The following is a 27,948-nucleotide window of genomic DNA, read 5'->3' on the forward strand; positions in this document are numbered from 1 at the left end:
TTCTCAATTGAAGTGGCATCTGTTGGGACTCTAATCAATGTCACAGAACTAGGGAGTTGTGTTCTAAACACATTTCTGCTTAGACCATAGCTCACCATAGCTTTCATCTCTGTGCTGAAAACCAGCAATTACGTGCCTGTGGTTTCTGAGTTCTTGCCAAATCCTTCGTCTTGAGGAGGACAAATTTACATTTCTCTGGAGAAGAATCCTTTACCAGCCCACCCAGAATGTCAGCTGTGCTAGTGAGGAATGACTTCCTCAAACATGCCCAGTTTAATTATTTAATCTGATAGCACAGGTCTAAATAAGAAATCAGATACAGGCCTGATGAGAATCATTGGACGGTACAAGAGGTTGGGTTCTGTTCAAAGAGAGTTATTTTTCTTTCAGCTGACTCACACTGAATATTGATTTTATTTTATACACATTTGCAGCATTACAAAGGGTGAATTCAACAAAAACACCAGTTCTATTTCCCCCACATCTGCATTGCTAAAGGCAGTATTTCCCAAATATTAGGATTAGCTAGGAGATATCTTCAGGAGTAACTTCCTGTAGGAGCTGGGTCACAACTGTGTTGGGAACCAAATACATGGGCATTTTGCCTAGTTCCAAATCACTTACCGTGGCACTCTCTCCCTGCGTTATCAGATATAATAATGACTTAAATAACTGACCAACACTGTGATTATACCTAGTTACTTCAGATAGTTGCAGAGTTTGGGGTGTGCTGTTGTTCACCACTGGAGAATTAAAACCACTCCTGTTTCCTTGGTAGCCTATCCCAGAACTGGGAGTATTCTCTCCAGCTGACTGAGCTGTGTTTGAACTTCCCCCATGTCATCATGGAGGAGTGGAGGAAAAGGAAAAATAAAGGAAGAAGTGACTATTGAAGCAACTGGTTATTTGACTCAAAGTCCCCAATAAATCTGAACTACATTCTGCCACAGAATACTAATGTCCAGTTGTGTAACCAAACAGCCTTCAGGAAAGAGAGAAAAATCAGGGCCGGATTTACACCTTGTGCTCCTAGGCACAGCATCATCAGTGGCCCCCCTGCCTCCCCATGTGGCCCTGTGACCTCCCCCGCCCAGCAGCCCTGTGTGGCCTGCTCTGCCTCCTAACCTGGCTCCAAGAAGGCTGCTGCAAGAAATGCCCCTGCCACCCGCCTGCCAGCTGTTTGCCGCTGCCCACCGGACCAGTCAGCCTCAGCCAGCTCAAGCTGTTCTGGTGTTGCCTCTGGTGGGTGAAAGACAAAACTGCAGCATATTTTTGCAGAAAAAAAATTCTGCCTCCCTCGGACAAGAATTCTACACATGCTGCAAATGTCACCTAAGAGGAGGGGCCACGACCTGAGACAAGTGGTGTGTGGGGCATCTCGGCAAGGGACGGGACAGATCAGGAGGCTCCCTCCCTCCTGAGCAGTGCAGCCAGTGGCAGCAGGGTAGCAAAACAGCTCAAAATACTGCAACTTCCAACTGCTAAAAAACCCTGGCAACTGACAGCTAAAAATAGCCCATTGGGCTAGAAAATCGCATACTTGGCAACCTGCCCACTGTGCCTAGTTCGAAATCCAACCCTGCTCACAGAGGTATGAGACATTTTCAGTTTCAGATGGAATGAGATTCTAGAGCAGGTTACATCTGATGACTCAGAATGAGAACCACGGATTTTCCCGTTGCATTCTCCTCTGATCCACTGAAACCTGCTTCACACTCAGCACTGTCTCATTATTGTTGAGTTGTGTTATTTACAAAAGTTTTAGCATCAGGATAATGGTTTGTCTAGACTAGGAAAAGTGGAGGAGGTTAGGACAAGTCGAGAGAAAAGTGCTACCTGCCCAGACTATTGTACTTGGGTCATGTCAGCGCAGAAAACAGAGTTGTGATTTTCCATCTGGATAGTTCACTCGAGCTGGCTAACTGCAAAAAATGCTAATGGAGACAAGGCCCAGGTAATTTTACCACAATGCAGCTAACTGAGGTCATTCGTGTTCCCCTCACCTGGGGCTGATGCACATTCCTAGTAAGAGGGACTCACACTCCCACGACTCAGAGCAAAGCAGCTGGCAGAAAGGGGCTTTGGGGATTCCCCCAAAGAAGGGCTAGCTGCAAAAAGCAGAACCAGACAACTCACTTGGGGGAGCTGAGCCAACAATCATATAAATGGCACTAACAGCCTTAAAGGCCAAGTGTGGGAAGTACCATAAATATTAAAGAAAAAAATTTATGTTTTGCCAGCCCTAGATAAGGATTTTATGGTGTTTATCTCCCTGGTGGATTCTCCGATGATAAATAAGGTGTGACCCCTGATGGAAGCTTTTCCCGCACTCACAGCATTCATAGGGTCTCTGTCCTGTGTGGATCCTCTGATGTCTTCCAAGGTCTGAGCGGTAAAGGAAGGTTTTCCCACACTCACAACATTCATAGGGTCGCTCACCGGTGTGGATCCTCTGGTGTCTAATAAGGTGTGAGCGTCGAATGAAGTTTTTCCCACACTCACAGCATTCATAGGGTCTCTCTCCCGTGTGGATTCGCTCATGGTTAATAAGGTGTGAGCGACTTCTGAAGTTTTTCCCACACTCAGGGCATATGTGTTTCCTCTCTCCCATGAGGATTCTCTGCTGCGCTGTGGTTTCCTGGAGGTCCTTGCGGTCTTCCTCACAATTGATGGATTTGCCCATTTTCTCCCCTAGCTGGTTTCCCTGCTGCCTCTCCTCATGACTCTTGGACACGTCCCCCTTCGTTCTTTGTGATACTTCCCAGTGCGGTTCCACATGCTCAGCCTCTTCCTGCTGTGGACTGTGCTCCCCGTTCTCACTCACCATCCCACCATCTCCTGTGACACAGAGAGAAACCTCAGAAGCAGGAACGGAAATGGGGAGAGGAAACCAAGGGTAAGTGCTGGAGAGATGGGGAGAAAATATTAGGAAATGAATTTCCCGAAATTCTTCCCCATAAGGGAAAGAGGAGGGGGATCAACTCTGTCTCCACATCCCATCCCAAAGCTGAAGGGAGGTTAGGAAGGGAGCTTTGGCCAGGAGTCGCTTAGGATGGGAAGGAAGCCATGAGCGATATCTGCCCCGAGGAGCGGACACCTGCTGGGGGACAATCCAGAACTCAAACTGCTCTCAAGGGCTTGGTAGGGAATCCCAGCTGTTTTCTTCAGGCACAGACAGTATTTGAGTTGTTGGACTAATGACTCCTCACCTGGGAAGGTTCCTCTCAGGATCTGTCTTTCCTCAGAGCCCTGGAGATCTGAGACCCACAGTTCTTCCCCTCGTTCCAGCTGGGACATCATCTCAGGCTTGGAAACTGGTAACCCTGCTCACAGGAAAGAATCAAAGGAGATCAGGTGAATTCATGGGACATTTGTCACAAAGAACATGGCCCTTTTTTAACCACTGCTCATTTTAAAGCACCAAAATTCTGTGGCTAGCTCTCCAGGTGCTCTAAGGTGCCAGACACTCTGCCTATAAGGGGATTAACCGCTCTCCTGCACACACACGACCAGACAGTCCTGCTCAAAGGGACTCCTAAAACCCAGGGAAAGTAACTCCACATCACAGATAGCCAAGAGGAAATCACCTTGGAACTGATTCCTACCAACAGAAACCCAAGGATAATGAGACAGTCAGGGAAATGGGCTGGTGGGGCTCAGCACAGTAAGGAATAGGAAGGAGTGGGGATTTCACTGTGTGTGGTATATCAGGGGTGTTGGATATCAGGAGAGCACATGCTGAGGAATTAGGAAATACAGAGAGTCAGGTGTAATGGAAAAAAGTACGAAAATCCCCCAGTATATGGAGAAAATTACAGAATGATAGAACCACAGAAATGTAGGACTGGAAGATCATTTATCCAGCCCATGCACAGAATCCAAGCCCATGCACAGAACCATGCACAGAACCACCTGGACAATCCCTGAGAGGTATTTGTCTAAACTGTTCTTAAAAACTTTCAACGACGGGGATTCCACAACCTTCTTTGGAAGTGTATTCCAGAGTTTAACTATCCTTGCACTTACAAGTTTTTCCCTAATATCTAACCAAAATCGCCCCTGCTGCAGATTGAGTATGATCTTTCAACCAGTTTTGTGCGCTCACTTTATCATAATTTCATCTAGATCCCATTTCCCTATGAGAAGGGCATGTGGGACTGTGTCAAAGATGTACTAAAATGATGATACATCAAATCTGCTGCTTCTCTGTAATACCCTAGACCAATCTCCCTGTCAAAGTAGGAAATCAGATTGGTTTGGCATGATTTGTTCTGGACAAATCCATACTGACTATTCTTATAAAGCTTTTATCCTCCAGGTGCTTACAAAAGAGAACGTTTAACAGTATGTTCCAGTCTCTTTCCAGGTATCAAAGAAGCGGGATTGGCTGCAAAAAGCAGAACCGCACAACTCACCTGGGGGAGCTGAGACCACAATCATATAAATGGCACTAACAGCCTTAAAGGCCAAGTGTGGGAAGTACCAAAAATATTAAAGAAAAAAATTTATGTTTTGCCAGCCCTAGACAAGGATTTTATGGTGTTTATCTCCCTGGTGGATTCTCTGATGATAAATAAGGTGTGACCCCCTGATGGAAGCTTTTCCCACACTCACAGCATTCATAGGGTCTCTGTCCTGTATGGATCCTCTGATGTCTCCTCAGGTCTGAGCAGTAAATGAAGGCTTTCCCGCACTCACAACATTCATAGGGGCTCTCATCTGTGTGGGTTTTCTGGTGTCTAATAAGGTCTGAGCGCCGAATGAAGTTTTTCCCACACTCACAGCATTCATAGGGTCTCTCTCCTGTGTGGATTCGCTCATGGTGAATAAGCTGTGAGCGTTTACTGAAGTTTCTCCCACACTCAAGGCACATGTGTTTCCTCTCTCCCATGAGGATTCTCTGCTGCGCTGTGGTTTCCTGGAAGTCTTTGTGATCTTCCTCACAATTGATGGATTTGTCCATTTTCTCCACTGGCTGGTTTCCCTGCTGCCCCTCCTCATGACTCCTGGACACATCTCCCTTCGTTCTTTGTGATACTTCCCAGTGCGGTTCCACATGCTCAGCATCTTCCTGCTGTGGATTGTGCTCCCTGTTCTCACTCACCATCCCACCATCTCCTGAGACACAGAGAGAAACTGTAAGGTCTGAGGCCTTTTTCTGCAGCCATAATAGGACAGCAGCAGCCATAAGCTAAAAAGCAGGATGTCACATCCTCACATTCCCTCTAAATTATATCAGAATGGTGCAATATGTGGCTATTAAGGAGGTTCCTGTCATAATAGCACCATCACCAGACAAAGAAAACTCTTGACAGCATCTGTCTGGCAAGGAATCACCTAACAGATGTGGTTGTGAAATCTATACTTCTTTATTGTTTTGCCTTCATGGTCCCTGCTTCTCTATTGTTTATCTATAACAATAGTGGTGTCGGGCTGGTTCTTTGATCATTTCTGCCTGATGCATCACTAACTTTGCAAGATTTAAATAAGCTCAAGTGGTGGTTTGTTTGGGTAAAGAGTGGTTTCGTTACGGGCTGGGATGGGTGAAATACTGCTTTGTAGGACTTTCATTTACAATGGCTGGTGACAATAGAGCTAAGCAAGTCTCAAGTTTCACTATAATAACTGGGGTCCAAAAGGAATGTCTTGGAAACTAACTCCAGGGCACAGCTCAAGATCAGAGCTGCCAGACCTCAACACCCTGCCAACTACATCATGCAGAAGCTGGTGGAGCCGCAGATAACCTGATCCTGGCTGGCCACCAAGAAAAGTTTGTCTGATTATGGGGAGTGGTGAGCACTGAATGCTTAGTGTGTGTGTTCTGCTTAGGTAACTGTTAATAAATAGAAGTTAAGGGTATTACTGTGCAGGGCTCTTTCACTAGTAAAAGACCCCGCAAACCTGAAGAAGATTATGCTTAGAGGGTGGGGGGAGACGACTCAAATTAACCAGGCTATGCCCTAAGCCCATGGAAGGGTAAAGGTGGGACACTCTAGAGCAGGGGTCCCCAACCTTTTCAGGACCAGGGACCGGTCATGCCTGCGGACGGTTCGCTGGTCGCGCGGCTCAGCTGGACCGCCCGCAGGCATGCCTGCGGCAGCTCAACCGGAGCCGGTGGACCTCCCGCAGGCGTGCCTGCGGGCGGTCCAGCTGAGCCGCGCGACCAGCGAACCGTCCGCAGTCATGCCTGCGGGAGGTCCACCGGAGCCCCGGGAGCAGCGAACCTCCCGCAGGCATGACTGCAGACGGTTCGCTGGTCGCGCGGCTCAGCTGGACCGCCCGCAGGCACGCCTGCGGGAGGTCCACTGGGTCGGTTCGCGGCCCGGTTTGTAAGAGGCCGCGGACCGGTACCGGGCCGCGGGTTGGGGACCCCTGCTCTAGAGCATGCAGGAAGAGGAAACCGGAGTAAGTGCTGGAGAGTTGGGGGAAATATCAAGAAATTAATTCCCCTCCTCTCTCCCTTATGGGGAAGAGCTTGGGGGATCAACTCTGTCTCCACATCCCATCCCAAAGCTCAGGATGAAGGGAGGTTAGGAAGGGAGCTATTGCCACAAATCGCTCAGGATGGGAAGCCATGAGCGATATCTGCCCTGAGGACATGACACCTGCTGGGGGACAATCCAGAACTCAAACTGCTCTCAAGGGCTTGGTAGGGAATCCCAGCTGTTTTCTTCAGGCACAGACAGTATCTGGGTTGCTCTGATGACTCCTCACCGGGACAGGTTCCTCTCAGGATCTCTCTTGCCTCAGAGCCCTGGAGATCGGAGACCCACAGCTCTTCCCCTCGTTCCAGCTGGGACATCACCTCAGGTTTGGAAACTGGTAACCCTGCTTAGAGGAAAGAAACAAAGGAGATCAGGTGAATTCATGGGACATTTGTCACAAAGAACATGGCCCTTTTTTAACCACTGCTCATTTTAAAGCACCAAAATTCTGTGGCTAGCTCTCCAGGTGCTCTAAGGTGCCAGACACGCTGCCTATAAGGGGATTAACCACTCTGCTGGCACACACACACGACCAGACGCTCCTGCTCAAAGGGGCTCCTAAAACCCAGGGAAAGTAACTCCACATCACAGAAAGCCAAGGGGAAATCACCTTGGAACTGCTTCCTACCGACAGAGAGACCCAAGGATAATGAGACAGTCAGGGAAACGGGCTGGTGGGCTCAGCACAGTAAGGAAGGAGAGGGGATATCTCCGCATGTGGTATCAGGGGTGTTAGCTATCAGGAGAGCACATGCGGAGGAGTTAGGGAATATAGCGAGTCAGGTGTTATGGAAAGGAGTATGAAAATCCCCCAGCGTATGGAGATGGTTATAGAGTGACAGAGCCACAGAAATGTGGGGATGAGAGGGACTTCAAGAGGTCATGTAATCCAGCCCATGCAATGAGGTAAGACCAAGTACACCTAGAACCCGTCCCTGATAGGTATTTGTCTAAGCTGTTCTTAAAAACTTTCAATGATGGGGATTCCACAGCCTGCTTTGGAATCCTATTCCAGAGCTTAACTACCCTTGAGTTACAAGTTTTTCCCTAATATCTAACCTAAATCACCCTTGCTGCAGATTATGATCTTTCAACCAGTTTTGTACAATCGCTTTATAATAATTTCATCTAGACCTCATTTCCCTAGTTTCCCTATGAGAATGGCACGTGGGACCATGTCAAAAGATATACCAGGGGTCGGCAACCTTTCAGAAGTGCTGTGCCGAGTCTTCATTTATTCACTCTAATTTAAGGTTTCGCGTGCTGGTAATACATTTTAATGTTTTTTAGAAGGTCTCTCTCTATAAGTCTATATATTATATAACTAAACTAGTGTTCTATTGTAAAATAAACAAGGTTTTCAAAATATTTAAGAAGCTTCATTTAAAATTAAATTAAAATGTTGATCTTACGCCGCCGGCCCGCTCAGCCCGCTGCTGGTCTGGGGTTCTGTTCACCTAGGCCAGCAGTGGGCTGAATGGGGCCTGCGGCGGGGACCCCAGATGGGAAGGGTCTGGCAGCCAGAACCCCAGACTGGCAGTGGGCTGTGCGGGGCCGGCAGCCAGGACCCCAGACCGGCAGCAGGCTGAGCGGCTCAGCCCACTGCCGCTCAGGGGTTCCATCCTCCGGCTCCTGCCAGCCGGGATCCCGGCTGCCGGACCCGCTCAGCCCGCTGCCAGTCTGGGGTCCCGGCCCTGCCCACATACAGTGGGTACCTACCTTCTCCCTGGTTCTGGCCCATTCTCTTCCTCTCTCTGCACTGAGCACAGGGGTGGGGGTGAAGGGTCTGGGCAGGAGCTAGAATGAGGGAGGGGCCTCAGGGTTGGGGCAGGAGGTTTGGGTGTGGGGCACTTACCTGGGCAGCTCCCATTTGGAGTGGGGGTGCAGGAGCTCCCGTTTGGTGCTCAGGGTAGGGGTGGGGATGTGCGGGGTGCATGGGATGTGGGGGATCCAAGAGTCAGGGCACAGGGCTGGGGGCATGTGAGGGGGTGCAGGTGTCAGGGTAGGGGGGCTGGGTATGTGTGGGGGTGCCAGAGTCAGGGCTGGGGTCATGGTGGGGGGTGAAGGAGTCAACAGAGGGCTGGGTGGTACAGGGCTCAGGGCAGGGGCCTGGGGGGGTACAGGGCTCAGGGCAGGGGCCTGGGTGACTGCCCCTCCAGAACTCCCAACCCCCCCACCTTGTCCCGACTATCCCCTCCTGGGACCCCACCCCCTATCTAAGCCTCCCTGCCCCTTGTCCCCTGACTGCCACCCTAGGACCCTACCCCCACCTGTCCCTGCACTGCCCCAACCCTTATCCACACCCCCGCCCCCAGACAGAACCCCTTGAACTCCCATGCCTATCCAACCACTCCCCGCCCCCTGACAGGACCCCCAGAACTCTAGTCCCATACAACCCCCCCCACTCCCTGCCTGCCCCAACCCCTCTCCACACCCCTACCTCCTGACAGCCCCCCCAGAACTCCCGACTCATCCAACCCCCCCAGCTCCTTGTCTCCTGACCACTCCATCCAGAGACCCCCACCCACCCTAACTGCTCCCCCAGGACCCTCCTTACTCCCTGTCCCCTATCCACTCCCCAAACAGACCCCAGGACTCCCATGCCCCATCCAACTCCCCCTGCTCCCTGACTGCCCCTTCCAGAGACCCCTACCCTAACCACCCCCTGGGATCCCAACCCACCCTGCTCCCTGTCCCTTGACTGCCCCCATCCCTTACCCAATCCCAGCCCCAACCCCCTTACCATGAGGCTCCCCGCTCATCCGGAGCTGTGCCGCTGCGCGTGTGCGCAGCCCCACCCCGCCCCTCCTCTCAGAGTGCTGTACACATGGCAGCGGGGCTCCGGATGAGCGGGGAGCATCTTTCCCTCCCCACTGAGTCAAACGCTGCCCCGCGGGAGCGCGCAGCCCCAGCCCCCAGAGCGCTGCATGCATGGCGGCAGAGCTCTAGGGGAAGGGGGGGAAGGGGGGGGGGCGGCGGCTTGCTGCGCTCAGGCTGGCGCTCTGGCCCGGAACCACGGACCCCGCGGCTTGCCGCGTCGGCAGGATTTTTAATGGCACGCGGAGTCCCAGCAGGCAGCCGCGTGCCATTAAAAATTGGCTCATGTGCCATCTTTGGCACGCGTGCCATAGGTTGCCGACCCCTGGGATATACCAACATGAAGATATTGCAAAGCTGCAGGTTCTCTGTAATGCCTTAAGCCAGTGTAGTTAATTATTTTTTGTCAAGGTCCAAATATCTTGGTCAAGGGATAGTCAAGATCCAGACTTGAAAGAAAACAATTAAAAAAAACCCAACCCAATGATAATAAGTAGGGCTGTCGATTAATTGCAGTTAACTCACATGATTGATTAAAAAAAAAATTAATCATGATTAAAAAAATTAATCGTGAATAATTGCTGTTTTAATCACACTGTTAAACAATAGAATACCAACTGAAATGTATTAAATAATTTTCGATATTTTTCTAATTTTCAAATATATTGATTTCAATTACAACACAGAATACAAAGTGTACAGTGCTCACTTTATATTATTTATATTATAAATATTTGCACTGTAAAAATGATAAGTAAAATAAAGAGTATTTTTCAATTCACGTCATGCAAGTACTGTAGTGCAATCTCTATCATAAGAGTGCAACTTACAAATGTAGGGTTTTTGGTCACATAACTGTATTCAAAAACAAAACAATTTCAAATTTTAGAGCTTACACATCCATTCAGTCCTACTTCTTTCGAGCAGAACCCATCATCAGCATGGACACACGTCCTCTGGAATGGTGGTCGAAGCATGAAGGGACATATGAATCTTTGGTGCATCTGGCACATAAATGCCTTGTGACACCGGCTACAACAGTACCATGCAAATGTCTGTTCTCACTTGCAGGTGACATTGTAAATAAGAAGTGGTCAGCATTATCTCCTGTAAATGGAAACAAATTTGTTTCTCTTAGTGATTGGCTGAGCAAGTGGGAGGACTGAGTGGACTTATAGGCTCTAAAGTTTTATATTGTTTTATTTTTGATTGCAGGTTTTTTTCGTACACAATTCTAAATTTGTAAGTTTAACTTTCATTGTAAAGAGATTGCACAACAATTCTTTTTTACAGTGTGAATATTGGTAATAAAAACTATAAAGTAAGCACTGTACACTTTGTATTCTGTTATAACTTAAATTAATATATTTGAAAATACAGAAATGATCCAAAAACATGTACATAAATGGTATTCTATTATTGTTTTACAGTGCGATTAATCGCAATTAAAAAAATTAATCACAATTAATCACACGATAAAAAAAATTAATCTCTTGACAGCCCTAGTAATAAGAAAATAAAAAGATTTCAGGGTCCATAAAAAAGTGTCTGGAGATCTGGATTTGGCCTGTGGTCCACCTATGGACTAGCCCTGCCGTAGGTCAATCTCCCTGTCAAATAGGAAATCAGGTTGGTTTGGCATGATTTGTTCTGGACAAATCCATACTGACTATTCCTTATAACGCAATCAGCCCCCAGGTGCTTACAAACTGATTGCGTAATAACATGTCCCAGGTATACAAGTTGGGCTGACTGGTCTATAACTCCCCAGGTCTCCATAGTACCGATCTTGAACAAGGGGAACAACCTTTGCCCTTCAGCAGTCCTCTGGGACCTCACCTGTCCTCCGTGAGTTCTCAACAATACTTGCTAAGGGTGCTGAGATTGCCTCAGCTAGTTCCTTAAGTACCTAGGATGAGGGTGGGGAATTAGATAGGATTATAACTCAGTAGCAACAAACTAATTCCTCTGGGAAAGTAAGAATAAGACCATGGGATCTCAGCAGGGACCGACTCAGAGATCCAAGGAGCCTGCAAGGTAGAGAGACTGTGGCTGCTGCTGATAGAGAAAGGGGAGCAGGACCCTCCCCCAGAAGTTTCATTACCAACCGATGATATCACCAAGCAAATGCACATTAATGCCAGGGAAAGAATCACCTTATGAGGACTCAGGAACAGAGGCTGGGAGGGAGGGAGGCCCTGAACAGCGGAGAGAGAAGAATGAGAATCGTAATATTTGAAAATATGTGAACTGAAAGTGGACTGTGATCAGAATGGAGTGCAGGCTCTCCACCCATGGGGACTGGGCAGGGATTCTCTCACAACAGGCTCTAGGATCCCCACCCCACCCTCCCGCTCACTAACCCCACCCTCCCCACTTACCTGGTGTCCCTTAGGCCACTCATAAGTTCAGCTGACCCATCACTCTTTAGGGGTGAAAAAATCCACACCCCGAGTGACACAATTAAGCTGACCTAACCTCCAGTGCAGACCGCGCTAGGCCAATGGGAGAACTCTTCCAGCAACCCCTAGCTAGCACCACCTGGGAAGGTGGATTGACTATGGTGAGGAGAGAATCCCTCCCGTCCCTCTAGTTCATGTCTATGCTGAAGTGCTACTACGGCGCAGCTGCAGCGCTGTGGCTCTGCTACTGTAGCATTCCCAGTAGACAAGCCCTTAGTCCTAGTTCCCCGAGCCCCCTGGGGTGGAGCTGGAGTGGCTCTGTAATAATGGTGTGTGGTGCTGTCCTAGATACTGGGATATTTACGGCATGAACACTTTGGTTTACTTCAATAGGGGGCTGGCAGGAAAAGAAGCAGAAAGGGAAGAAGACTGGCTCAAGAGGAGCCACACCTTGGTAAACCCTTAAGGACTGTTAAGAGACAATGTCTGAACGATTAGCTTTGGGTATTCTACTTCCTAGCTCCAGCGACTGTAAAGACATGGATTAGACGAATAGGACCAGAAAATCAAACGGACTGGAGCAGTTAAAAAAGGGACTCTCTCTTGTGAGGGGCACGGCTGTTCTGGTGACTGGGGGAAGAGATAAGAGACAAGACGACCTCGCTGGGGTGTCTGAAGGCCTTAGACCTGCCTCGCTGACCATCCAGGGACACACAGGCGTGAAGACTGTTTGCTATTTTAAAATCCTTTTTTCTCATTGGAAAAATAAAACGGCCTTCTGTACATCAAAGGAGTGTTTGTGTCTATACAGCACTGATCCCAGGCTCCCAATGGTGTCGGCACCCAGCCTGGCCTGCGGGGTAACCACAGCTGGTATGCAGGGTATGGTAGCCCAGGGCCCGGTCAAAGGGAGGAGAATTGCAGAGATCCACTCCAAGAGACGGAAAGGAATGAGGCTGACACCTGGTGTGTGTGTGGGGAGGGTGCGGGGGGGGGGGGAAAGACTCAGATATACTGGGAAGGGGACAGAGGCCTCGTCTACACTACACGTTTATACCGAATTTAGCAGCGTTAAACCGAATTAACCCTGCACCCGTCCACACAACGAAGCCCTTTATATCGATATAAAGGGCTCTTAATACCGATATCTGTACTCCTCCCCGACGAGGGGAGTAGCGCTGAAATCGGTATTGCCATGTCGGATTAGGGTTAGTGTGGCCGCAATTCGACGGTATTGGCCTCTGGGCGGTATCCCACAGTGCACCACTGTGACCGCTCTGGAAAGCAATCTGAACTCGGATGCACTGGCCAGGTAGACAGGAAAAGCCCCGTGAACTTTTGAATTTCATTTCCTGTTTGCCCAGCGTGGAGCTCTGATCAGCACGGGTGACCATGCAGTCCCAAATCCAAAAAGAGCTCCAGCATGGACCGTACGGGAGATACTGGATCTGATCGCTGGATGGGGAGACAAATCTGTTCTATCAGAGCTCCGTTCCAGAAGACGAAATGCCAAAGCATTTGAAAAACTCTCCAGTCTATGATAGACAGAGGCCACAGCAGGGACTCAACATAGTGCTGCGTGACAAGCGTAATGGAAAGCCAAAAAATCAAACGGACACTCATGGAGGGAGGGAGGGGGGACTGAGGACTCAAGCTATCCCATAGTCCCCGCAGTCTCTGAAAAGCATTTGCATTCTTGGCTGAGCTCCCAATGCCTGAAGGGTCAAAAACATTGTCGCGGGTGGTTCAGGGTGTATCTCGTCAATTTACCCCCCTTCCCTGCCCCGTGAAAGAAAAGGGAAAAAAATCGTTTCTCGACTTTTTTCAATGTCACCGTATGTCTACTGGATGCTGCTGGTAGACGGGGTGCTGCAGCACTAAACAGCAGCAGCCCCTCCCTGATGGCAGACAGTAAAATAGGACTGATAACCGTCATCATCCCATGAGTGCTCCTGACTGGCCTCAGTGCGATCGGCCGGGGGCGCCTAGGCAAAAATGGGAATGACTCCCGGTCATTCCCTTCTTTAAGCTTTGTCTCCTGGAGATTCAATCCTGCCTGGACTATCATAGCAGCTGGAGGCTGCCTCTCCCTCATTTTATCTCACTAAAAAGTCAGTGTTTCTTATTCCTGCATTCTTTATTACTTCATCACACAAATGGGGGGACACTGCCACGGTAGCCCAGGAGGGGTGGGGGAGGAGGGAAGCAACAGGTGGGGTTGTTGCAGGGGCACCCCCTAGAATGGCATGCAGCTCAACATTTCTGCGGGATCTCTGGGGCTCTGACCCGGAGCGGCTGTGCTCTCTGGTTGTCTAGTAGGCTTGCCCCATATTCTAGGCAGAACTGACTCTATTTTTAGACAAAACATAAAGAAGGGAATGACCTGGAGAGTCATTCCCATTTTTGTCCATGCGCCCCTGGCCAACCTCAGCTAGGCCAGCCAGGAGCACCCATGACAGCAGCAGACGGTACAATAGGACTGGTAACCGTCATCGCCAATTTCCAAAGCAGCAGATGGTGCAATAGGGCTGGTAACTGTCTCTGCTACCTTGCAAAGGCAAATGAATGCTGCCGCGTCTGTCAGCAGCATCCAGTACACATACGGTGAGAGTGAAAAAAGGCAGAACGGGCTCCATGGTTGCCATGCTATGGCATCTGCCAGGGCAATCCAGGGAAAAAGGGCACGAAATGATTGTCTGCCTTTGCTTTCATGGAGGAAGGATTGAGTGACGACATTTACCCAGAATCACCCGCAACACTGTTTTTGCCCCATCATGCATTGGGATCTCACCCCAGAATTCCAATGGGCGGGGGAGACTGCGGGAACTATGGGATAGCTATGGGATAGCTACGGGATAGCTACCCACAGTGCAACACTCCGGAAATCGACGCTAGCCACGGTACATGGACGCACACCGCCGAATTAATGTACTTAGTGTGGCCGTGTGCACTCGACTTTATATAAGCTGTTTCCAAATACCGGTTTCTGTAAAATTGGAATAATCCTGTAGTGTAGACATACCCTGAGATATAGCTAGTCCTGTCACTCACTAGGACACTCACTCCCCTTCCTCCCACTGCCCTCAGCCCTCCCTGCTGTGTGGTACTGCCGGGTCACCAGCACCCCATCAATTTATCCCTCCACTGCTCCCCCTTCTCCTAAGGCCTGGTCTACACTGGGGGGCTGGGGGTGGGGTGTCGACCTAAGATACGCAACTTCAGCTACGTGAATAGCGTAGCTGAAGTCGGCGTATCTTAGGTTGATTTACCTGGCCGTGAGGACAGTGGCAAGTCAACCGCGGCTGCTCCCCTGTCGATTCCACTTCTGCCTCTCGCCATGGTGGAGTTCCAGAGTCTACAGCACAGCGATCGGGGATCGAATTCATCGCGTCTACTAGACGCAATAAATTGATCCCCGATAGATCGATTAGTGTAGATGTACCGTAAGAATAGCAACCTCACACTGTCTTCTATCACTGGATGGGCCCAGTTGACTCCCACATGCTCCATGTGTTTGGGAAGGGATTACAGCTGACCACCAGTTCTGACACTATTATGGTTCAGCACAACTTTCTGTGTAAAAGGTGACTAATCTAACTGCTCTGAAATCCACCGACTATTGTACTTGGGTCATGTCAGCGCAGAAAACAGAGTTGTGATTTTCCATCTGGATAGTTCACTCGAGCTGGCTAACTGCAAAAAATGCTAATGGAGACAAGGCCCAGGTAATTTTACCACAATGCAGCTAACTGAGGTCATTCGTGTTCCCCTCACCTGGGGCTGATGCACATTCCTAGTAAGAGGGACTCACACTCCCACGACTCACAGAGCATAGCAGCTGGCAGAAAGGGGCTTTGGGGATTCCCCCAAAGAAGGGCTGGCTGCAAAAAGCAGAACCAGACAACTCACATGGGGGAGTTGAGACCACAATCATGTAAATGGCACTAACAGCCTTAAAGGCCACGTGTGGGAAGTACCAAAAATATTAAAGAAAGAAATGTATGTTTTGCCAGCCCTAGTCAAGGATTTTATGGTGTTTATCTCCCTGGTGGATTCTCTGATGATAAATAAGGTGTGACCCCCTGATGGAAGCTTTTCCCACACTCACAGCATTCATAGGGTCTCTGTCTCCTGTGGATCCTCTGATGTCTCCTCAGGTCTGAGCAGTAAATGAAGGCTTTCCCGCACTCACAACATTCATAGGGGCTCTCGTCTGTGTGGGTTTTCTGGTGTCTAATAAGGTCTGAGCGCCGAGTGAAGTTTTTCCCACACTCACAGCATTCATAGGGTCGCTCTCCTGTGTGGATTCGCTCATGGTGAATAAGGTGTGAGCGTCTACTGAAGTTTCTCCCGCACTCAGGGCATATGTGTTTCCTCTCTCCCATGAGGATTCTCTGCTGCGCTGTGGTTTCCTGAAGGTCCTTGTGATTTTCCTCACAATTGATGGATTTGCCCATTTCCTCCGCTGGCTGCTTTCCCTGCTGCCTCTCCTCATGACTCCTGGACACATCTCCCTTCGTTCTTTGTGATACTTCCCAGTGCGGTTCCACATGCTCAGCATCTTCCTGCTGTGGACTGTGCTCCCTGTTCTCACTCACCATCCCACCATCTCCTGAGACACAGAGAGAAACCTCAGAAGCAGGAACGAAAATGGGAAGAGGAAACCAAGGGTAAGTGCTGGAGAGATGGGAGAAAATATCAGGAAATGCATTTCCCCAAATTCTTCTCCATAAGGGAGAGAGGAGGGGGATCAATTCTGTCTCCACATCCCATCCCAAAGCTCAGGATAAAGGGAGGTAAGGAAGGGAGCTATTGCCGCATGTTGCTCAGGATGGGAAGGAAGCCATGAGCGATATCTGCCCTGAGGATATAACACCTGCTGGGGGACAATCCGGAGCTCAGTGAGCTCTCAAGGGCTTGGTAGGGAATCCCAGCTGTTTTCTTCAGGCACAGACAGTATTTGAGTTGTTGGACTAATGATTCCTCACCTGGGAAGGTTCTTCTCAGGATCTCTCCTTCCTCAGAGCCCTGGAGTTCTGAGACCCACAGCTCTTCCCCTCGTTCCAGCTGGGACATCACCTCAGGTTTGGAAACTGGTAACCCTGCTCAGATGAAGGAAAACAAGTGAGATCAGATGAATTCATGGGACATATCTCACAAACCCCTGCTCATTTTAAAGCACTGAAATTCTGGAGCTAGCTCTCCGGGTAAGGTGCCAGACACTCTGCCTATAAGGGGATTAATTCTCCACCGCTCTGCTGACACATGGCCAGACACTCCTGCTCAAAGGGGCTCCTAAAACCCAGGGAAAGTAACTCCACATCACAGAAAGCCAAGGGAAAATCACCTTGGAACTGCTTCCTACCAACAGAGAGACGCAAGGATAATGAGACAGTCAGGGAAATGGGCTGGTGGGGCTCAGCACAGTAAGGAATAGGAAGGAGTGGGGATTTCACTGTGTGTGGTATGTCAGGGGTGTTGGATATCAGGAGCGCACATGCGGAGGCGTTGGGGAATACAGCGAGTCAGGTGTAATGGGAAAAAAGTATGAAAATCCCCCAGTGTTTGGAGAAAATTACATAATGACAGAACCACAGAAATGTAGGACTGGAAGATCATTTAATCCAGCCCATGCACACAACCAAGTACACCTGGACAATCCCTGAGAGGTATTTGTTTAAGCTGTTCTTAAAAACTTCCAATGATGGGGATTCCACAACCTCCTTTGGAAGTGTATTCTGGAGCTTAACTACCCTTGCACTTACAAGGTTTTCCCTAATATCTAACCTAAATCGCCCCTGCTGCAGATTAAGATTGTATGATCTTTCAACCAGTTTTGTGCGCTCACTTTATCATAATTTCATCTAGACCCCATTTCCATAGTTTCCCTATGAGAATGGCATGTGGGACTGTGTCAAAGGATGTACTAAAATGAGGATACACCAAATCTGCTGCTCCTCTGTAATACCCTAGGCCAATCTCCCTGTCAAAGTAGGAAATCAGGTTGGTTTGGCATGATTTGTTCTGGACAAATCCATACTGACTATTCCTTATAACGCAATCAGCCCCCAGGTGCTTACAAACTGATTGCGTAATAACATGTCCCAGGTATACAAGTTGGGCTGACTGGTCTATAACTCCCCAGGTCTCCATAGTACGGATCTTGAACAAGGGGAACAACCTTTGCCCTTCAGCAGTCCTCTGGGACCTCACCTGTCCTCCGTGAGTTCTCAACAATACTTGCTAATGGTGCTGAGATTGCCTCAGCTAGTTCCTTAAGTACCTAGGATGAGGGTGGGGAATTAGATAGGATTATAACTCAGTAGCAACAAACTAATTCCTCTGGGAAAGTAAGAATAAGACCATGGGATCTCAGCAGGGACCGACTCAGAGATCCAAGGAGCCTGCAAGGTAGAGAGACTGTGGCTGCTGCTGACAGAGAAAGGGGAGCAGGACCCTCCCCCAGAAGTTTCATTACCAACCGATGATGTCACCAAGCAAATGCACATTAATGCCAGGGAAAGAATCACCTTATGAGGACTCAGGAACAGAGGCTGGGAGGGAGGGAGGCCCTGAACAGCGGAGAGAGAAGAATGAGAATCGTAATATTTGAAAATATGTGAACTGAAAGTGGACTGTGATCAGAATGGAGTGCAGGCTCTCCACCCATGGGGACTGGGCAGGGATTCTCTCACAACAGGCTCTAGGATCCCCACACCACCCTTCCCACTTACTAACCCCACCCTCCCCACTTACCTGGTGTCCCTTAGGCCACTCATAAGTTCAGCTGACCCATCACTCTTTAGGGGTGAAAAAATCCACACCCCTGAGTGACACAATTAAGCTGACCTAACCTCCAGTGCAGACCGCGCTAGGCCAATGGGAGAACTCTTCCAGCAACCCCTAGCTAGCACCACTTGGGGAGGTGGATTGACTATGGTGAGGAAAGAATCCCTCCCGTCCCTCTAGTTCATGTCTATGCTGAAGTGCTACTACGGCGCAGCTGCAGCGCTGTGACTCTGCTACTGTAGCATTCCCAGTAGACAAGCCCTTAGTCCTAGTTCCCCGAGCCCCCTGGGGTGGAGCTGGAGTGGCTCTGTAATAACGGTGTGTTGTGTGTTGTCCTGGGTACTGGGATATTTACGGCATGAACACTTTGGTTTACTTCAATAGGGGGCTGGCAGGAAAAGAAGCAGAAAGGGAAGAAGACTGGCTCAAGAGGAGCCACACCTTGGTAAACCCTTAAGAGACAATGTCTGAACAATTAGCTTTGGGTATTCTACTTCCTAGCTCCAGCGATTGTACAGACATGGATTAGACGAATAGGACCAGAAAATCAAATGGACTGGAGCAGTTAAAAAAGGGACTCCCTCTTGTGAGGGCACGGCTGTTCTAGTGACTGTTTGGGGGAAGAGATAAGAGACAAGACGACCCCGCTGGAGTGTCTGAAGGCCTTAGACCTGCCTCACTGACCATGGGGGGACACACAGGCGTGAAGACTGTTTGCTATTTTAAAATCCTTTTTTCCCATTGCAAAAATAAAACAGCCTTCTGCACATCAAAGGAGTGTTTGTGTCTATACAGCACTGATCCCAGGCTCCCAATGGTGTCGGCACCCAGCCTGGCCTGCGGGGTAACCACAGCTGGTATGCAGGGTATGGTAGCCCAGGGCCCAGCCAAGGAGAGAGAGAATTGCGGAAACCATAAGTGTAGTTTGACTTCTGTATTTGCAAGGCGGCTCTATTCAGGCCAACAGGACTACGTGGGGTGGGGCGGGAAAGAGGACACAACAAAAATCTGTGCCTGCCCACAGGGGCACCATTTCATATTTGGGAGGGCTGGGGGGAAGAACTTTAACCATGATTCCAGAGGCTACTTAGGCAACTGAAAACTCTGGTGTTTTTCCAGATAACTTACAGTGCTCCTGTCAGATATTTCTAATTGCTATATCAAGAAAGAAAATTAAATAAATATTCGACCCACTCAGCTCTAATACTAACATGTTCTGACATATTGTGGCAAGTCACTTATGGGTCACTGGTTGGGTTTAAAATTGTAATGTCTAGTCTTACTCAGATACGCTTGCTGAAGTCCGAAGGGGCCATCATGATCATCTAGTCTGACCCCCTGCACATCGCAGGCCACAGAACCTCCACCACCCACTCCTGTATTAGACCCCAGAGCTCTGGCTGAGTCACTGAAGTCCTCACAACGTGGTTTAAAGATGGAAAGTTGTAAATGATGAATTATTTGTACTAGTTTAAACCTGCACGTGACCCACGCCCCATGCTGCGGAGGAAGCGAAACTCCTCCCAAAGTCGCTGCCAATCTGACCCAGGACAAAATTCCTTCCCAACCACAAATATGGTGATCAGTTAGACCCTGAGCATGTGGGCAAGATCCACCAGGAAGATACCTGGGAGAGAATTCTCTGTAGTAACTCAGAGCCTGTCTCCAGCCATTGGGGATTTTTGCTACAGGCAGTCACCGATGGGCCACACACCATTCTAGGCAGTCCTGTCATACCATCCCCTCCATAAACTTATCAAGCTCAGTCTTGAAGCCAGTTTGAGTTTTTGCCCCCACTGCTCCCCTTGGGAGGCTGCTCCAGAACTTCACTCCTCTGATGGTTAGAAACGTTCACTTAATTTCAAGCCTAAACTTGCTGATGGACAGTTTATATCCATTTGTTCTGGGGTCCACATTGGCGCTTGACTCCTCTCCTTCCCTGGTATTTATCCCTCTCCGATGTATTTATACAGAGTAATCATATCTCCTCTCAGCCTTCTATTGGTTAGACTAAACAAGCCAAGCTCTTTGAGTCTCCTCTCATAAGGTCGGTTTTCCATTTCTCAGATCATCCTAGTAGCCCTTCACTGCACCTGTTCCAGTTTGATTTCATCTTTCTTAAATGAGATCAGAATTGCACACAGTGCTGCAGATGAGGTCTCACCACTGCCTTGTATAATGGTACTAACACTTCCCTGACTCTACTGGAAATACCTCGCCTGATAGATCCCAGGACTGCATTAGCCTTTTGCACAGCTGCATCCAATTGATGGCTCATAGTCATCCTGTGAATAACCAATACACCCAGCTCTCTCCCCTCCACTGTCACTTCCAATTGATAAGTCCCCAGCTTATAGTAAAAATTCTTGTTATTAGTCCCTAAATACATGATCTTGCACTTTGCCATATTAAATATCATCCCATTTCTATCATTCCAGTGTACAAGGTGATCCAGATCTTCTTGTATGATATTCCAGTTCTCCTCTGCGTTGGCAATACCTCCCAACTTTTGTGACCCGATAGAAACCTCACACTGTCTTCTATCACTGGATGGGCCCAGCTGACTCCCACATGCTCCATGCGTTTGGGAAGGGATTACAGCAGAGCACCAGCTCTGACCCTCTTACGGGTCAGCACGACTTTCTGTTTAGACATTGACTGATCTAACTGCTCTGAAATCCACATGCGTGTCTTGACATTTGCTACTCTCTATGGGCATGCAGGGCATAGTTAGTGGTTCTAATTTGGGGTTATTTGAGCAAGGAGTTCCCTAGATTTTCCCCCAGGTCTCCCCCCTCAAAAGGATCTTTTTATAAAATCCCTGTTTTACAACCTTTTAAACACATCTAGGCTGAAACTATGCTGCTTATTGTCCCCCGACTGACCTCAGTCACTTGGCAGTTATCTCAGCTAGTACCTGGTAACCTCCAGTATTGCCTTGATTACAACTGTTTTGGGAACCAAATACATGGGCATTTTGTGTAGTTCAAAGTCACTTAATGTGGAACTCTCTCCCTGGGTTATCTGAGATAATACTGACCTAAATAACTGAACAATGCTGTGATTATGTCCAGTTAGTTGCAGAATGTGGAGTGTGCAGATGTTCACCATCTCAACTGGCGATTTAAAACCACTCCTGTTTCCTTGGTAGCGTATCCCAGAACTGGGAGTATTCTCTCCAGCTGACTGAGCTGCACGGAACTTTCCCCATGAAATCTCGGAGGGGTGAGGGAGAAGCAGACGTAAAGGAAGAAATGACTACTGAAGCAAATAGTAATTTGACTCAAAGTCCCCAATAAATCCTAACTACATTTTGCCAGTTGTCTGACCAAATAGCCTCCAGGAGAGAGAAAAATCTACATCTTACGGAGGTATAAGACATTTTCCATTTAGGTAGAATGAGATTCTAGAGCAGGTTACATCTGATGACTCAGAATGAGAACCAGAGATTTTCCCGTTGCATTCTCCTCTGATCCACTGAAACCTGCTTCACACTCAGCGCTGTCTCATTATTGTTAAGTTGTGTTATTTACAAAAAAGTTTTAGCATCAGGATAATGCTTTGTCTAGACTAGGAAAAGTGGAGGAGGTTAGGACAGGTCGAGGGAAAAGTGCTACCTACCCAGACTATTGTACTTGGGTCATGTCAGCGCAGAAAACAGAGTTGTGATTTTCCATCTGGATAGTTCACTCGAGCTGGCTAACTGCAAAAAATGCTAATGGAGACAAGGCCCAGGTAATTTTACCACAATGAAGCTAACTGAGGTCATTCGTGTTCCCCTCACCTGGGGCTGATGCACATTCCTAGTAAGAGGGACTCACACTCCCACGACTCACAGAGCAAAGCAGCTGGCAGAAAGGGGCTTTGGGGATTCCCCCAAAGAAGGGCTAGCTGCAAAAAGCAGAACCGGACAACTCACATGGGGGAGCTGAGACCACAATCATGTAAATGGCACTAACAGTCTTAAAGGCCACGTGTGGGAAGTACCAAAAATATTAAAGAAAAAAATGTATGTTTTGCCAGCCCTAGACAAGGATTTTATGGTGTTTATCTCCCTGGTGGATTCTCTGATGATAAATAAGGTGTGACCCCCTGATGGAAGCTTTTCCCACACTCACAGCATTCATAGGGTCTCTGTCTCCTGTGGATCCTCTGATGTCTCCTCAGGTCTGAGCAGTAAATGAAGGCTTTCCCGCACTCACAACATTCATAGGGGCTCTCGTCTGTGTGGGTTTTCTGGTGTCTAATAAGGTCTGAGCGCCGAGTGAAGTTTTTCCCACACTCACAGCATTCATAGGGTCGCTCTCCTGTGTGGATTCGCTCATGATGAATAAGGTGTGAGCGTCTACTGAAGTTTCTCCCGCACTCAGGGCATATGTGTTTCCTCTCTCCCATGAGGATTCTCTGCTGCGCTGTGGTTTCCTGAAGGTCCTTGTGATTTTCCTCACAATTGATGGATTTGCCCATTTTCTCCGCTGGCTGCTTTCCCTGCTGCCTCTCCTCATGACTCCTGGACACATCTCCCTTCGTTCTTTGTGATACTTCCCAGTGCGGTTCCACATGCTCAGCATCTTCCTGCTGTGGACTGTGCTCCCCGTTCTCACTCACCATCCCACCATCTCCTGAGACACAGAGAGAAACCTCAGAAGCAGGAATGGAAAAGGGGAGAGGAAATCAAGAGGACGTGCTGGAGAAAAGAGGGATATATCAGGAAATGAATTTCTCCAAATTCTTCCCCAGAGGGGAAAGAGGAGGGGGATCAATTCTGTCTCCACATCCCACCCCAAAGCTCAGGATAAAGGGAGGTAAGGAAGGGAGCTATTGCCACATGTTGCTCAGGATGGGAAGGAAGCCATGAGCGATATCTGCCCTGAGGATATAACACCTGCTGGGGGACAATTCGGAGCTCAGTGAGCTCTCAAGGGCTTGGTAGGGAATCCCAGCTGTTTTCTTCAGGCACAGACAGTATTTGAGTTGTTGGACTAATGACTCCTCACCTGGGAAGGTTCTTCTCAGGATCTCTCCTTCCTCAGAGCCCTGGAGTTCTGAGCCCCACAGCTCTTCCCCTCGTTCCAGCTGGGACATCACCTCAGGTTTGGAAACTGGTAACCCTGCTCAGATGAAGGAAAACAAGTGAGATCAGATGAATTCATGGGACATATCTCACAAACCCCTGCTCATTTTAAAGCACTGAAATTCTGGAGCTAGCTCTCTGGGTAAGGTGCCAGACACTCTGCCTATAAGGGGATTAATTCTCCACTGCTCTGCTGATCCATGGCCAGACACTCCTGCTCAAAGGGGCTCCTAAAACCCAGGAAAAGAAACTCCACATCACGGAAAGCCAAGGGGAAAATCACCTTGGAACTGCTTCCTACCGACAGAGAGACGCAAGGATATTGAGACAGTCACAGGGAAACGGGGGCTGGTGGGGCTCAGAGCAGTTAAGGGGACATCACTGAGGGCAGTATGTCAGGGTGCTGGATATCAGGAAAGCACTTGCTGAGGAATTAGGGACTATAGTGAGTCAGGCGTAATGGAAAGGAGCATGAAAATCCCCCAGTGTACGGTGAAGGTTATAAAGTGACAGAACCACAGAAACGCAGGGCGGAAAGGGACTTCAAGAGTCACTGAATCCAGCCCGTGCACTGAGGCAGGACCATGTACACCTAGACTACCCCTGATAAGTATTTGTTTAAGCCAGCGGTTCTCAACCTGCAGTTCCCGGGCCACTTGTGGCCCAATCAGCACACAGCTGCAGCCCATGTGACAGCCTCAGGGCCGTAGAGGTAGTATACATATTGTGCGGATGCAGCCCATGTAACATGCGGCCCACAACAGTAAATAGGTTGAGAACTACTGGTCTAAGCTGTCCTGAAAAGCTTCCAATGATGGGGATTCCACAGTCTCCCTTGGAATCTTGTTTCAGAGCTTAACTACCCTTGTGGTTACAGGTTTTCCCCTAGCGGCAAACCTAAATCGCCCTTGCTGCAGATTAAGATTGAGTGTGATCTTTCAACCGGCTGTGCTGCTGTAGGTCTCCTGTGTAGCAGCTTTTTGCCAGCAGGAGAGAGCTCTCCTGCTGGCAAAATAAAACCAACCTCAACAAGTGGCAGCAGCTTTGTTGGCAGGAGAGCGTCTCTCACAGACAAAGTGCTGTCCACCCCGGTGCTTTTCGTCGGTAATTCTTTGGTCGGTTAGGGGGTGTTTTTTTCAAACACCTGATCAACAAAAGTATTACTGCCAAAAGTGCAGTGTAGACACAGCCTCTTTCGGTATCTTTAACAAGGGGAACAATGTTTGCCCTTCACCAGTCCTCTGGGACCTCACCTGTCTTCCATGAGTTCTCAATGATAATTGCTAATGGTGCTGAGGTTACCTCAGCTAGTTCCTACTGCAAAATAAAACAGCCTTCTGCACACCAAAGGAGCGTTTGTCACTGTACACCACTGATCTCAGGCTCCCAAAGATGTCTGCACTCAGCCTGATCTGTGGGGTAAGCACAGCTGGTGTGCCAGGTATGGTAGCCCAGGGCCCAGTCAAGGAGAGAGAGAACTGCAGAAATCTATTCCACGAGATGGAAAGGCATGAGGCTGACAACTTGCTGTGGGGGGCCGCTTAGAGATCCTGGGAAGGGGACAGAGGTATAGCTAGCTCTGTCACTCAGCAGGACACCCACTCCCCTTCCTCCCACTGCCCTCAACCCTCCCTACTGTGTGGTACTGCAGTGTCACCAGCACCCCATCAATTTATCCCCTCCACTGCTCCCTGCTCTCCCTGCTCCTAAGAATAGGAACCTCACACCGTCTTCTAGCAGTGGAATGGCCCAGCTGACTCTCACATTAAAAACTATTTAAAAGTTGACTAATCTAAAAGCTCTGAAAACCAAGTGCGTGCTCAGACTGTTTTGACATTTGCTATGGGTATGCAGGGCATGGATAGTGGTTTAAATTTGGTGTTATTTGAGCAAGGAGTTCCTGAGATTCCCTCCCAATCCCCCCACTCCCCCATCACAAAAAATAACCTTTTTACAAAATCCCTGTATTCTTACAACATTATGCACACACCTAGGCTGAAACTGTCCTTCTATTTGTCCCCCGACTGATCTCAGTCACTTGGCATTTATCTCAGCTAGTACATGGCCTCCACTGCCTCTCTGGGGAAGCAGTATTGAAAATGTTAACTGTAGAATTTGGAATTTCAGATCAGTATGAGCCAAACTGATGAATCAAAGAGACTGAAAAGCACATTTGCAGGAAGACTCAGACTCTTAACCACAGAGAACTTCTTGTCATAAGAACGGCCATACTGGGTCAGACCAAAGGTCCACCTAGTCCAGTATCCCGTCTTCCGACAGTGGCCAATGCCAGGTGCCCCAGAGGTAATGAACAGAGCAGGTAATCATCAGGGGATCCACCCCGTCATCCATTCCCAGCTTTTGGCAAACAGAGGCTGAGAACACCATTCCTGCCCATCCTGGCTCATAGCCATTGATGGACCTATCCTCCATGAACTTATCTAGTTCTTTTTGAACCTTGTTGTAGTCTTGGCCTTCACAACATCCTCTGACAGAGTTCCACACGTTGACTGTGCATTGTGTGAAAACATACTTCCTTTTGTTTGTTTTAAACCTGCTAGTTATTAATTTCATTTGGTGGCCCCTAGTTCTTGTGTTATAAGGAGTAGTAAATAACACTTCCTTATTTACTTTCTCCACACCAGTCATGGTTTTATAGACCTCTATCATATCCCCCCGTAGTCATCTCTTTTCCAAGCTGAAAAGTCCCAGGCTTATTAATCTCTCCTCATATGGAAGCTGTTCCATACCCCTAATCATTTTTGTTGCCCTTTTCTGAATCTTTTCCAAGTCCAATATATCTTTTTTGAGATGGGGCAACCACATCTGCACGCAGTATTCAAGATGTGGGCGTACCATGGATTTATATAGAGGCAATATGACATTTTCTGTCTTCTCATCTATCCCTTTCTTAATGATTCCCAACACTGTTCGCTTTTTTGACTGCCGCTGCACACTGAGTGGATGTTTTCAGAGAATACTCCAAGATCTTTCTTGAGTGGTAATAGCTAATTTAGACCCCATCATTTTGTATGTATAGTTGGGATTATGTTTTTCAGCTGTCACATTATTTAGCTGTCTCTAGGGGACATGCTGTGGCCAATACAGCAGTAACTGTTGTACAGGAGGTCTGAGCACATGACCTAACTTCTGGGCTTTTAATTTATTAATCTATAATAGCTACGAGGAAGGACTAAAAGAACATGCCATTGTTTGTGTTGTATTCCACAGACTGGAATACCAGCACTGATCTGCATGCACTGCAACAGCGTGCACTGTGTCAGCTGTAGCTGTAATTGGACGGTGGAGGAATTAGTTGAAGCAGCTTTGCAGAGCTGTGACTGTGATATGAAGAGAGGTGCATGTGAACCCTGAAGGACCAATTTTCAGAGTAGCAGCCGTGTTAGTCTGTATCTGCAAAAGCAACAGGAGTACTTGTGGCACCTTAGAGACTAACAAATTTATTTGAGCATAAGCTTTCGTGGGCTACAGCTCACTTCTTCGGATGCATAGGACCAAGTTTGCCTCATTTCAGTGCTGTGTTGCAGGCTGTGTCAGCAAACGTGCACAAGGGTGTGTTCTTGCCATGAGGACCGTCAGCACTCTGGTGGCGTACATGCCAGTTGCCTCCAGGGCTCAGTCAGGGGTACGTGAAGGCAATGACCCAGAAGGAATCCTCGGGGAGGGGGATAAAGGGGTAGAAACATTTTGCAAGTTGGAGATGGTTTGAGTGGAGCGGGCTCAGGGTCTGAGTGTCGGCCAGAGGTGCAGGCAGCTTCTGTTCTTTATGCCAAACCTACACCCGAGTTTTGCCTTATCGAACAGAAGATGTTAGACTTTGTGCTTTACAGCTCCTGAGCTCTGCTCCCAAAGTGTTCTCTAGCAGCAGAGGGTAGAGAGCTAGTGTGTGTGTCACTGGCACGTCAGGTGTTGCTGAAACAGGGCAGAGTTAAGGTTGTATTACGGAGATGATGTGAACTTTAACTCTTCATCTCCCCTTCTAATAACCAAGGGACAGAAATCCTTACCCAGAGTGGTCACCTTCTCATAGTTCTCCTGCATGACATCCCAGTAGAGGTCTCTCTGAGCAGGGTCCAGCAGAGCCCACTCTTCCCTGGTGAAATACACAGCCACCTCCTCAAAGGTCACCAGCCCCTGAAAAAACAAGAGTCCCACACTCAGCACCTGCTACCCCAGTCACAACCCACTAGTCATGGGGAAGCAGGACCAATCAAATGGAAGCTCTGGGAGGCAGCCAGCAGAGTCCCACCCACACCCCGCTCAGGAGGCATCAGGGTGAGGGGAGAAAGAGTCCCTCATCCCTCACAGGAAATAGAGGGGAGCAGGATATTCTCATGCCTCACACACCTGCTAGACAGAG

The 27,948-nt window shown here is 48.7% G+C and overlaps 1 protein-coding gene across 5 annotated transcripts; it reads right to left on the bottom strand.

The window, feature by feature from the left end:
• Nucleotides 1–235: 235 nt before the first annotated feature.
• On the bottom strand, nucleotides 236–27,649 carry LOC123351003 (zinc finger protein 420-like). 5 transcript variants are annotated; one of them, XM_044990042.1, is made up of 8 exons: nucleotides 27,596–27,649; nucleotides 23,491–23,604; nucleotides 22,612–23,112; nucleotides 16,742–16,806; nucleotides 6,715–6,763; nucleotides 4,615–5,118; nucleotides 3,210–3,323; nucleotides 236–2,838 (listed from the first exon to the last, which is right to left on the bottom strand). In XM_044990042.1, exons 1-8 carry the CDS (start codon nucleotides 27,627–27,629, stop codon nucleotides 2,243–2,245), a joined length of 1,977 nt encoding a protein of 658 aa, XP_044845977.1. In that variant the 5' UTR covers nucleotides 27,630–27,649; the 3' UTR covers nucleotides 236–2,242. The 5 variants fall into 5 exon arrangements, with proteins under 5 accessions (XP_044845977.1, XP_044845979.1, XP_044845980.1 ...); XM_044990044.1 differs by having other exon boundaries at nucleotides 22,780–23,115; XM_044990045.1 differs by having other exon boundaries at nucleotides 4,783–5,118; nucleotides 22,612–23,115.
• Nucleotides 27,650–27,948: the final 299 nt, after the last annotated feature.

Source organism: Mauremys mutica, chromosome 16 (genome assembly GCF_020497125.1).
Source record: "Mauremys mutica isolate MM-2020 ecotype Southern chromosome 16, ASM2049712v1, whole genome shotgun sequence".
NCBI lineage: Eukaryota > Metazoa > Chordata > Testudines > Geoemydidae > Mauremys > Mauremys mutica.

Bases quoted from the DNA above. Each gene is read 5' to 3' on its own strand.
- LOC123351003 (XM_044990041.1), bottom strand. From the start codon at position 27,629: ATGCAGGAGAACTATGAGAAGGTGACCACTCTGG. The intron at 23,116-23,490 runs GTGAGGAGTCAT...TCTGTGTCTCAG, and splicing joins CCTGAGAAGAACCTTCCCAG to GAGATGGTGGGATGGTGAGT. The intron at 16,807-22,611 runs GTGAGTGTGGGA...TCATCTGAGCAG, and splicing joins ACAGAGACCCTATGAATGCT to GGTTACCAGTTTCCAAACCT.